The 13,675-nt window shown below is 40.6% G+C and overlaps 1 protein-coding gene across 1 annotated transcript in view; it reads right to left on the minus strand.

Moving 5' to 3' along the window:
- Nucleotides 1-13,374: 13,374 nt before the first annotated feature.
- The window catches only part of LOC110933960, a 39,462-nt gene continuing 39,161 nt past the window's right edge, over nucleotides 13,375-13,675 (minus strand). The window contains exon 10 of the mRNA XM_035989757.1: nucleotides 13,375-13,620. Within this exon, the coding sequence (XP_035845650.1) occupies nucleotides 13,603-13,620 (18 nt within the window). The 3' untranslated portion in view covers nucleotides 13,375-13,602. The remainder of the gene's footprint in view (nucleotides 13,621-13,675) is intronic.

The following is a 13,675-nucleotide window of genomic DNA, read 5'->3' on the forward strand; positions in this document are numbered from 1 at the left end:
TGCGACTGTTTTCCGACCACAAAAATATGGCCACAAAATTTGCCACCGTTTTGCGATCGAATATGGGTTGGTCTTTAATTTTGCGACTGTTTTGGTTTTAGTCGCAAATCGGTCACTAATTTTGTGACCGTCTTATGTTAGTTGCAAAATTTGGTCGCAATTGCTTAGTTTTCTAGTAGTGTTGGTAATCAGAACCTGGACCTGTGAGGATGAAACATTTGAAAGAGCAAAACAGAAAATCTAATCGTTAATTGCACAAACTCAGATAATTTTATTGATATCACTTCAACACTTATATAGCAAAATACATGCAACGGCTAAAAACTTCAACAAAAGAAAACATAACAATCAATACGTAAAAACTGGATCAAGCCATAAAATCAGGAACTAGCTTGTCCATCCACTTTATTCTCATCCGATAACAACTTCAAACGGCTAGTAGCATAACAGTCACTTTCAGATTGAATTACGTCCAATACCCTCCTTTAATTCAATCTTTCTGACTCTGAGAGCTTCTCTAAAATAACTGAACTGGTCCGGTCCAAGTGGCTTTGTCAGTAAATCAGCAATTTGATCTTCAGTCTTGCAAGGCTTTAGCTCTATCTGCTTTGAGTCTACCATGCTTTTAATGTAATGAAACTTGATATCAATGTGTTTGCTTCTGCTATGAAATGCTGCATTCTTTGTCATGAAGATAGCTGATTCATTGTCACAAAAAATCTCAGTTGCCTCTTCCTGTTTATAACCCAATCCATTTAGCAGTTGCCTCATCCAGATTGCTTGACATGTTGCTCCAGTTGCTGATATGTACTCAGCTTCACTTGATGAAAGAGCCACAACTTGCTACTTCTTTGAGCTCCAAGACACTACACTACTACCGATTGAGAACACATAGGCTGATATACTTTTTCTATCATCACTTGATCTAGCTCAATCACTATCCGAGTAACCAAGTAGCTTGACAGCTACATCTCCTTCATACCATATACCATAATCAAGTGTTGCAGCCACATACCTCAAGATTCTTCTTGCTGCTCCATGATGCTTTGAAGTTGGACATTGCATATATCTTGCAATGAGTCCAACTGCAAATGCTAATTCAGGTCTTGTATGTGTCAAGTATAACAATCCTCCCACTAAACTTCTGAACTCAGTTCCATCAACCTTGCCTGCATCATCTCCTTGTAACTTTTAACCTTTATTCATAGGTGTTACTACACCCTTGCATCCCCACATACCGAATTTCTTAAGAAGATCTGTGGCATATTTCTTTTGTGACACAAAACACCATCCATTGCTTGATTAATTTCCAATCCAAGGAAGTAAGCTAACTTCCCTAAATCAGTCATATCAAATTCTTTAATCATTTTCATTCTGAATTCTTCTATCAAATATGGAGATGAGCTAGTATATATTATATCATCAACATAAATGCAAATGATAATAATATCACCCTCTTCAGTTCTCTTTATGTACACAGTAGGATCACTTGTGAGTCTCTGATACGAATTATCATTTAAATACGAGTTGATACATTCATACCAGGCCCTTGGCGATTGCTTGAGACCATAGAGAGCCTTGTGCAGCCTGTAAACCTTATGCTCTTCACCTTTAACTTCAAATCCTGGTGGTTGTGTCACATAAACTTCCTCTTGTAAAGGCCCGTTCAAGAAGGCAGACTTGACATTAAGTTGAAAGATAGCCCACTTTTGTTGAGCCGCTAATGAGAGAATCACTCTAATCGTCTCGAACCGTGCTACAGGAGCAAAAGTCTCTTCATAGTTGATGCCATATTCCTGAGCATATCCCTTTGCCACAATCCTTGCTTTATACTTCTTGATTTCACCACTTGCATCCATTTTCACTCCAAACACCCACTTGAGACCAATAGTCTGTTGATCACTAGGCAGTTCAACTAAGGACCAGGTCTTGTGTTCTTCTAAAGACTTCAATTCTTGAATCATAGCCATTCTCCACTATTGATTCTTTGTAGCTTCCACATACGATTTTGGCTCCATTGATGACAGAACTAGTTGGCATTCATACAGTTGTTGCACTTGATCATTATTAAGAGGGACAGTTTCTTGATAGACCTGATTCAACGACTTGGTTCTGGGACTGTTGTTGCTACTTCCAGAGTTGGGCTCATTTTGATCATTGGTTTCATCTTCTTCATTGACTGAATTGTTGCTGTCACTTGCATTATTATTTTCACCATCTTCAGACTCCCAAATAGTAACCAGTTCAGCATGCAATCCATGCTTATCTTCTTGATTATCAGTCCACTTTGCATGCTCATCAAACACTACATTTCTACTGGTCACAACTCTTCTTTTCACTGGATCATATAGTCTGTAAGCTTTAGAGTTTGGTGAATAACCAATAAAAATGCATTTGCAGGCTTTTTCTTCCATCTTCCTTCTTTGCTGCTTTGGAATGTGACTATATGCAACACACCCAAAAACCTTTAAGTGATGAACTGAGGGAATCCGATTATACCATACCTGAAAAGGTGTAGCTTCATCAAGGGCCTTTGTTGGTGACAAGTTTCTGAGATAAACGGCTGTGGCAACGGCTTCACTCCAAAACACATTACTGAGATTCTTTTCATGCAGCATGCTCAGGGCCATTTCTCCTATGGTTCTATTCTTCCTTTCGGAAACTCCATTGTGTTCTGGTGTATAGGGAGGTGTCAAATCCCTCCTTATTCCTTCTTGCTCACAAAAAGCCATAAACTCATTTGAACAAAATTCTCCACCTCTGTCACTTCGAAAAGCCTTAATCTTCCTACTTGTTTCATTTTCAACTTTGGCTTTAAAGACTTTGAACTTATCAAATACTTCATCTTTTCTATGTAGAAAATAAACCCAAGTCATCCTACTCACATCATCAATGAATAGTAAGAAGTACCTGCTTCCACCCAAGGATTTTGTCGACATAGGTCCACATACATCAGCATGAATTAAATCAAGAACTTCAGATGTTCTGGTTCCTTGTGACAGAAAAGGAGCCCTTGTCATCTTTCCACTGACACAACTTTCACAAACATTCCAATTTCTGATCTTTGGCAATCCATAAACCAGCTGGTTGCTACTCAAGCTTTGCAAGCTTCGTTCATTCAGATGCCCAAATCGTAGATGCCACATATACGATTCATCAACAATAGTGGTGAAGGCTACATTATTTGCATTTGAAACATCAAGAGGGAACGTCTTATTACTAGCAACAGGAATCATACACACCGTCTCACCAGTTTGCTTCTTAATAATTCTGCATGCACCTTCATCAAATACCAGCCTATGTTTCGTTTTCATCAGTTGCCCAACACTCAGCAGATTATAACCTAGATCAGGTGCATAATAGACATCATCTAATGTCTTAAACTGGCCACCTGCCACTTCAAGCCTTCTAGTTCCTTTCCCTTCAACGATAATTCTCTTACCATTTCCCATTCTCACAGCTACAGTTTTGGTCTTATCTAGTTTCTTAAATAATGATAACTGGCCTGTCATATGGTTTGAGCAACCACTATCAAGAAACCAGATGTGAGAAGGATTAGCCACATCTTTTGTTGTCACCAATGCCATTTCTTCATCATCTTCCACAGCCATGAACAATTGCCCTTCTTCTTCATCATTGTCGTCTCCTATGGCAGGAGATGCTTGTGGTTCATTCCAGCAATCTCTAATGAGATGACCAAATTTGTTGCAGTTATAACATTGAATACCTGCTTTTCCTCGTCCATTTGTTCTTCCTCGACCACGACCTCTACCTCTTGGAGGCCCTCTTCCTCTGCTTCTCATAAACAGGCCAGCATCTTCTTCTTTGGCTTGTAACACCTGCTCTTCAGCAACATTTTCATTTCCTCTATTAACTCTTGCTTCATGTGACTGCAACGACCCCATCAATTGATCAAAGGTCAACACACTTAGATCCTTTGATTCTTCAATGGTAGCCACAATGTGATCCCACTTGACTGGCAAACTCCTCAATACTTTCTCCAACTTTCTGATCGGATACATTTTCACCATAAGCCCTTTGTTGATTAACAATCTTCATTACTTTTGACAGAAAATCTCCCACTGGTTCCCCTTCTTTCATATGTATGGTTTCAAAATCTCTCCGCAGCCCTTGTAATTTCACCATTTGGACCTTTGTGTCTCCTTCATACTCATTTTGCAAGAGAGTCCATGCCTGTTTGGATGTCGTTGCACCTGCAATTTGAGAAAATAATTCATCATGGACACCAGATTGAATAAGAGAAAGTGTACGTGCATCTTTTCTCTTATTATCTCGGAGTCTCATTCGATCAGTGTCTACTGCATTGAAACCGGTTTCCACAAAATCCCAGAGATCTTGTGACATGAGAATGGTCTTCATTCGGATCTTCCAAAATTCATAACCTTCACCTTTGAAGATCGGAAGCGTTGCATTCACGGAACTATGGTTCGTGTTATTCCAGGCCATTGGATGAAAAGCGAACTGAAAGTGAGAAAGATAATTGAGAGATTGATCAGAACCTGGTTCGCTTTGATACCAAATGAAAGAGCAAAACAGAAAATCTAATCGTTAATTGCACAAACTCGGATAATTTTATTGATATCACTTCAACACTTATATAGCAAAATACATGCAACGGCTAAAAACTTCAACAAAAGAAAACATAACAATCAATACGTAAAAACTGGATCAAGCCATAAAATCAGGAACTAGCTTGACCATCCACTTTATTCTCATCCGATAACAACTTCAAACGGCTAGTAGCATAACGGTCACTTTCAGATTGAATTACGTCCAATAACATTGTTGGGACATATGTGATTTTATAATTAGCTAGGGAAGAGATCGGAAATACTTAACCCGTAGCAAACATAGTGTTTTAGATCCTTTTCTCCCACCCTCATCCTCAATTTTAACTTTGAGGGATAATGAAACCAGTGTTGTAAAAGTCGGATTACTCGGCCGAGTACTCGGCGAGTACTCGGTCCTCGGACCCCCTCCGAGGCGACTTCCTCCTAGGCGGTCTCAATTAGTCGGCCTCGGGATTACTCGGGAGTACTCGGTGCCTAGTCGGCCTACTCGGCGCCTAGTCGGACGTAGTCGGCCTAGTCGGTCTAGGCGGTCAACGTGGTTTGTTGACTTTTAATCGGTCAAACTCGGTCAAAATCGGCATACTCGGCCTTGTACTCGGACTACTCGGCCTTGTACTCAGACTAGTCGGACTTGTATTCAGAATATTTGATCTTTAAACATGTTTCATTTTAAATTATACTCAGTTGACATGAATTATGCTTATTTTAACACATAAATAATATATAACAATTAATTTTCTTTATATTTACCATGTCCGCGTACTCCCCGAGTACTCTCCGAGTACTCCGATTACTCCCAACTCCCCAGTCAGCCGACTAGGAACCGCCTAGCAACTTTTACAACACTGAATGAAACACATAAAAAAATTAAATAGAAAAATAATAACTATTGAAAACACCTCTATATTCTCATCCTCATATTTTCCAAGGAAAAATAAATCAATCCCTTTTATTTCTCACTATTCATCCTTCATATTTATTTACTTTTTTTATATATTTTATTGGTGGATGTGACTAGATGGAAAAGAAAGAATAAAAATCTATTGTTTAATTGAATAAAAAAATGGGATATTGGCCTGTAATAATCCCACCTAGATTTTATTGGTCATTAATAATCCCACCTCAGAATATTCCCCCCACCAGTCCCACCTTTCACATATTTTTCCTACAATGGTCCCCCGTTAAAAAAAACTTAACTCCGTTAAGGTTTTTCCTACCATTTCGAAGTAAGTTTTACATCAATGGACTCGTATCATCGTTCTAATCAAAAGCCCTAAAAATCTGTTTGTAGTTTGGAAAAAAGCTTAACTCCATTAATGTTTTTTTAACGGGGGACCATTGTAGGAAAAATAGGTGAAAGGTGGGACTGGTGTGGGGAATATTCTGAGGTGGGATTATTAATGGCCAATAAGGTCTAGGTGGGATTATTACAGGCCAATTCCCCTAAAAAAATAAATATGAGAAATAAGATGCATGATGTTTTTAAAAAGTAAGAAAAAAATTAAAAAATATAGTTTTTAATTATATTATATAATATATATAATTACGGATTAGAGATCTAAATTAGAAATTTTCCAGTGTCTTTGTTTTTCTTGTGGACTAATAACATTTATTCAATGAATGTTTGTAAAAAATTATGTTAATACAAGTGCTGCCTTTGGATAAACAAAGATATTATATTATAATCCTTAAAAAAAGAAAAGAATTGCCGGCCACTAGGCCTGAACAAATTAAAAATCATTTTTTAATTGTAACAAAGACATTGCAGTACGTGAAGACTTTCTGCAATATCTGTTTGGTATTGTACAATGATCAATTCAAAATGAGCATGAATAGTTTTAATTGTGCAATCATGTTTTGTAAACAGTAAATTACTTATTGCATGTATTAGTGAATTTATCAATTGAATTTTTAATTGTTAGATCTAGCATGTGTTATTACCACTCGGAAAAACAATTAACCTCCTAAACCATCAAATAGCGCCTGAACCAAGTCGATTTTTGATCGTATTGGTTGGCTAGTTTGGCTGAACCACTCGGTTTAGCTGGATCAACCGATCTAGGGCCAGGCGGTGTTAGAGCATCTTGGTTCGAGTCCAAGATCTAGTAGATCTATCCTATAATAAAAGTTGACTCTGGAAATTAAGTTACATCTACACAAGAACATACAAGATCTACAACTTTTCAAACACAACGACTACTGGAATAAAGATATCAACAATGAAACTTGATACAGATACAATCATTTATTTGGGATGCGCATGAATCTGTGGATCTTCGGCTGAGGTTGACTTACTTAGCAGCATCTCCAGATTGAACAGGCTGATTAGTTGAGTTCTTGGCACGTGGATCCACATCTCCATGTGATGGGGCTTTTGTTTGATTAATTGGGCGTTGAAATGATACAGGCTTATTGTTGCCAGTAGTATTACCAGATGAAGATGAAGAAGCTGCAGGCTTCCTGACTGAAGAAAGAGATGGAGGTCCACCAGACATGATATTTGTTGGATTTGATTAATGAATTCTTGCAAGTGGTTGGGGGAGATGGTGGACTCAGATTTACTTATACAAGGTTTGGATATCATTTACGTAAGATGATGACGCATAGGATGACCTTGCTTCTTACCAAATTCTCTTTTTATATATTGTTTGTTTTAAAAAAAATATTTAAGTCTTCAGATGACTTTAGTTTCGTATTTCATTCCAATCAATAGAGCAAATTACATAAGGATAGTAGGTAAACGAGCAACAAACTGCACTGTCATTCCCTTCTAAATAGAAAATCCGAATCTAATAAAAACAAAGCCTCGCGCCCCTGAAGCGTTGAAAAGTTTTTAAATTAAAATTTACTTGTACAACTAGTACGTACTTTTCGAATTGTGTCACGTGAAACTTTAAATACCACTATTTTATATGACAAACACTTGCAATGTAATGTAGCTTTCATTGTTTTTCCTCACGCAAGGGACCAAATTCATACAATCATTATCGCAAATGTGTGGTGGTATGGTATTTGTACCTTTGGGCTTTATGTTGGGCCCAAAGGGGCTGAGGCCTGAGGGAGTGAGGGCTGACCCCAGAGACCAGAGTCCAGAAGGGGTATAGATTAAGGATTGAGCCTATTTTGTGCAAAGTTATAGTATGAACCTAACCTAGTTTGCAGCTAGACTGGTCCAATAAGCCCATATGTTAGTGATGAAGGTTTGTCACATAATGGAGACTCCATCTCTATTTATTTATCTAAACTAAAAACACATTTTTCTCTATATTTTGTTTATTTTTCAATTAAAAACACATTTTTCACAATGAGCGTGTCGTCTCCATTTGCTTTGATACAAATTACAACATTAGCCCAAACATTCTAACAATTACATTTCGGGCACTAACTATACTAACTAAATTTTCCAACTAAACTAACATGATTAACTAACATGTAAAAGGTTCGGTTTTACACGTTTTCAGATCTAAACTGATGTAGTGAGTGATACGATAAACGAAGATCAACACGTTGATTCTACGAATACCCGTGTGTCTCTTCCCCAACCCCCAAATTGCAACCCAAAGGCCACGGAATTTGAAGTGAAAAATAACTTTTCTCAAAATTCAAGTCTGATTGTTTCATTCACTAAAGGAACATATAAATAATGACAGAAATTCGAAATGGGCCTAAGAAAGACAACGGGCCAAACACAAGCCCAAAAACAAAATGCCCAAAATACATGAAAAAACATAAAAATGGAAAAAACTAATAGAAATAAGCGTTTTTTCGGCACGGACGATGACCCAAACCGCCGTAGGCCGTTTGCAGCAAGTTAGAGCTCGTTCTCCCGTTCGTTTTGACTGGTCACACGTCCCAAACGGACCTCCGTAGCCCAAGTTAGAGCCATTTCAGCGAAGCCCCTTTTGTGACGCGATCTTGGGCCTCCAAGTACCGGATGGCCCGCTCTTCTACGCTTGGGCCCGCATCATTCCCTCCTGGGTAGACAAAATTCGACCTCGAATCCGCAGCAACCTCATCATCAGACGAATCCCCATGAAAAGGCAGCAAATGTTTGACATTGAAAACATCAGAGCAACGAATATGGCTTGGTAACTTCAGACGATAGGCATTAGAATTTATCTTCTGCACAATCTCTACTGGCCCAATCTTCTTGGCTGACAACTTATTATACTCCCCCACTGAGAAGCGATCCTTAGTCAAAATGGCCCAAACAAAATCACCCTCTTCAAAATCAACTTGCCTACGCTTTTGATCTACAGCTTGCTTGTACTTTGAATTAGCGTTGGCCAAGTTATCCTGCACAGCTTTATGAACATCATGTAACCCAACCACAAAATCTTGCACCTTTTTGGGAACAGAACCTGGTGAAGGAAGTGACATCAAATCAAGAGGACCCCGAGGCTTAGCAGAATAGACCACCTCAAACGGACTAAACCCAGTACTCCTATTAACAGCATGATTATGAGCAAACTCAGCTTGGCACAACTTTTGATCCCATGCCTTCACATGATCACCAACCAAACACCTCAACAAATTCCCAAGTGACCGATTAACAACTTCAGTTTGCCCATCAGTTTGTGGGTGATAAGCACTACTGAAGTTAAGTTGAGTATTCACCATCTTCCACAAGCTACGCCAAAAATGACTCAGAAATCGGGTATCCCGATCAGACACGATAGAAGAAGGTAGCCCATGCAAACGGTACACATCACGAAAGAATAGTTGGGCTACATTAACAGCATCAGTCGTCTTCTTGCAGGCAATAAAATGGACCATCTTGGAAAACCGATCCACCACAACAAAGATGGAATCATTACCTCTCTGAGTACGAGGTAACCCCAACACGAAATCCATACTAATATCAACCCATGGCCGTGAGGGAATTGGCAAAGGCATATAGAGACCCGCATTGGTAGCCGTGCCCTTGGAAACCTGACATACACGGCACCTCTTCACATAGCGATCCACCTCTTTTCTCATAGTTGGCCAATAATAAGAAGCTTGAACCAATTGTAAAGTACGATCACGACCAACATGCCCTTCACCATGTAACTCCTTAATAATCTTTAAGCGAAGACTAGAATCGGGAATACATAGTTGATTCCCCTTGAACAGAAAACCATCATGCAAGAGAAAGTCTGACTTTTGCCCACTTTCCACATCCTGCAAAATAACTGAGAAATAAGGGTCGATGGCTAACTGCTCACGAATGACCTCCAAACCCGGCACATCAACCCTCATAGATACAAGCAGATTACTCCTCCTGCTTAACGCATCAGCGACCCTATTTGAAACACCAGTCTTGTGTTTGACCACAAACGTAAATTTCTCAAGAAAGGCCAACCATCGCCCATGCTTGTGAGATACCTTGTCTTGAGTACGAATGTGCCTTAGGGAATCATGATCAGTGAATAAAACGAACTCCTTGTGAAACAAGTAATGGCGCCAATGCTTTACAGCTTGGACCACTGCATAAAACTCTAGGTCATAAGTACTGTACCTCAACTTAGGCCCAGTTAACTTCTCACTAAAATAAGCAACAGGTCGACCACCCTGACTAAGAACCCCACCAATCCCAACCTTTGAGGCATCAGTATGAAGTTCAAAAACTTGAGAAAAATTAGGCAATACCAGAATTGGTGCTGTAGTGAGCTTCTTTTTCACAACTTGAAAAGCCAACTCTGCCTCATCTGTCCATACAAACGTCTCCCCCTTCATACAATCTGTCACTGGGGCCATAATAGAACTGAAGTGTGGAATAAACCGTCTGTAAAAAGAAGCAAGCCCATGAAAGCTACGAACTTCCGTAATGGTAGTAGGAGTTGGCCAATTTTGAACAGCCGCCACTTTGGATTCATCAACCTGTATCCCATCACCAGAAATAACATACCCCAAGAATAACACTTTAGGGGTCATGAACACACACTTCTTTGTGGCTGCATAAAAACGGTCCCTGCGAAGTAAGGCCAAAACCTGCCTCACATGCACAACATGGTCACTGAAAGAAGCACTATAAATGAGAATATCATCAAAATACACAACCACGAACTTCCCAATAAAAGGCCTAAGCAACTGATTCATCACATGCATAAAAGTACTAGGTGCGTTTGATAAACCAAATGGCATCACCAACCACTCATACAATCCTTCGCGAGTCTTGAAGGCAGTCTTCCATTCGTCACCCGGTCTAAGACGAATCTGGTAATAACCACTCTTCAAATCTAACTTCGTAAAAATACTAGCACCACTAAGTTGATCAAGCAAATCATCAAGTCGAGGAATAGGAAATCTGTACCTCACAGTAATCTTGTTGATTGCTCGACTATCAACACACATACGCCAAGTGCCATCTTTTTTTGGAGTCAATAAAGCCGGAACAGCACAAGGGCTCATACTTTCACGAACGTGGCCCTTAGAAATTAACTCCTCCACCTGTCTTCGCAACTCTTCATGCTCAGCAGGGCTCATCCTGTAATGTGGTCTGTTGGGTAACTGTGACCCAGGCTCCAAATCAATATGATGTTGGATGTCACGCAAAGGTGGTAATCCATCAGGCAACTCAACAGGGAAAACATCAGAAAATTCCTCAAGCAAAGGAACCATAGCATCAGGAATTTCGACTTCCTCGGGCACTACCTTCCCTATCAAAACGAAAACACTGTCCGTATCCTCCAACTCATCTTGAAACTGACTGATGGTCAACAAAGTACCCGACTGTTTTGCGGCTAACTGCTTAGGCTTGCTAGGAACAAGAGTGATCTTCACACCACCAAACAGAAAACTATAAGTATTGGACCGCCCGTTATGTTCTATATTACGCTCGTACTCCCAAGGTCTGCCCAACAATAAGTGACACGCGTCCATAGGGACCACGTCACACACGACATCATCCTTGTACGTGGACCCAATGGAAATTGAAACCAGTGCCCTTTTAGATACCGTCACTTCACCTCCCTTTTTCAGCCATTGAAGCTTGTACGGTTTCGGGTGACTCTCTGTCTTCAAGGCCAACTTTTGGACTGCCTCTTCAGAAATCAGATTGTCACAACTCCCGGAATCGATGACGAACGTGCAAACCTTTCCCAAAATAGTACATGTTGAGTGGAAGATGTTATGCTTCAGCCAATCATCCCCATCTGCCTTTGGTGTATAGCAAGAACGTCTAACCACCAAATTTACCCCAACATCACCAGTCACAACCTCTTCTTCGTACTCGGTTTCTTCATCGTACATTGGATTGTTTTCATACTCTTCATATTGTTCATCTTCAGACTCAGCAAACAAGTGCCTTTTGCCAGCCCTTTTGCACTCCGCCTGACGATGGCCCGTCTCACCACAATTGAAACATCTTGGACCACTACTACTAGCCCCCTTAGAAGTAGGCCCGGTATTGTTACCCCCCGGCTTCTGTTGACTAGGCCCGCCACGAGGCGCCCCACTGCCAGACCCAACGTTTCCCCCAGCAGGGGTAAATGAACCGCCCACCCGACGGTTTTGCTTCTCAAAGGCCAACGCCCGTTGGTGTGCCTCAGGAATGGTTAACGGATCAAAAAGATTCACGGCCTCCATGATTTGAACCCTTAGACCCCCAATATACCGAGAAACAAGTTGCTCCTCCGGTTCTTGAATATCATTCCTCGCAATCAACTGGTAAAACTCTGTGGTATAATCATCAACCGATTTAGCCCCCTGTTTCAAATTCTGCAGTCGCTGGTACATCAACCTCTGAAAATTATGAGGCAAAAAATTGGACCGCAAGCACTTTTTCATCTTGGTCCATGTCACAATCCTTGACTTTCCGAGCCGGTTTCGTGTTAACTTCAATTGTTGCCACCACGCAGAGGCCCTACCACGTAACCTGGTAGCGATCAAGGCCACCCGCTTGTTTTCAGGCACCTCCTTGTATTCGAACACCTCCTCTACGGTAGCCAACCAATCGATGAACCCCTCCGGATTCAAACTAGACCCATCAAATTCTGGAATATCAACTCTAATCCCAGAATCCCAACGCCTGTTACCCCCGCCACGTTCAACCCTTGGTCGCCCTTCCTGTTCGTCTTCGGAAGCCGAACCGTCACCAAATGGGTTACTAAAATTAGAACCATACCCGTCATTGGGTCCCTGCCTCCTACGATTGATCAAATCGGCCATCCGATCAGTCAACTGATTGACCACTTGATCCAACCGTTCATCCATCCTCGCCATAAGGCGTTGCTCCAACTCTCGTTCATACACTTCATCGAGAGGCCTGTTGTTGTTTCTCCTCGGAGGCATTTTGAGCCAGGAATTCGGCTCTGATACCAACTGATGTAGTGAGTGATACGATAAACGAAGATCAACACGTTGATTCTACGAATACCCGTGTGTCTCTTCCCCAACCCCCAAATTGCAACCCAAAGGCCACGGAATTTGAAGTGAAAAATAACTTTTCTCAAAATTCAAGTCTGATTGTTTCATTCACTAAAGGAACATATAAATAATGACAGAAATTCGAAATGGGCCTAAAAAAGACAACGGGCCAAACACAAGCCCAAAAACAAAATGCCCAAATACATGAAAAAACATAAAAATGGAAAAAACTAATAGAAATAAGCGTTTTTTCGGCACGGACGATGACCCAAACCGCCGTTTGCAGCAAGTTAGAGCTCGTTCTCCCGTTCGTTTTGACTGGTCACACGTCCCAAACGGACCTCCGTAGCCCAAGTTAGAGCCATTTCAGCGAAGCCCCTTTTATGACGCGATCTTGGGCCTCCAAGTACCGGATGGCCCGCTCTTCTACGCTTGGGCCCGCATCATAAACACGACTACAAACAACATAAAACATCACAAGGTAAACCATTTACAACTATCTATCTTAAAGTGCCACATACAACTTAGGCCTTTCTTTTTCCAATACCAAGAGTAAGTTTCAGTAAGAACAAATATGGCTGAAACTGTCTTGAATGTACTTACATTTGACGAAATTCAACGCTACATACAATAAGGCCCGACACATTACCTTTATAAGTTATCACTTCCTTTGTTCCACCTACACATGAGCATGGATACTTGCATGTTTATTCTAGAATACGAAGAAAATAAAT

The sequence above is a fragment of the Helianthus annuus genome, chromosome 1, assembly GCF_002127325.2.
Source record: "Helianthus annuus cultivar XRQ/B chromosome 1, HanXRQr2.0-SUNRISE, whole genome shotgun sequence".
NCBI lineage: Eukaryota > Viridiplantae > Streptophyta > Magnoliopsida > Asterales > Asteraceae > Helianthus > Helianthus annuus.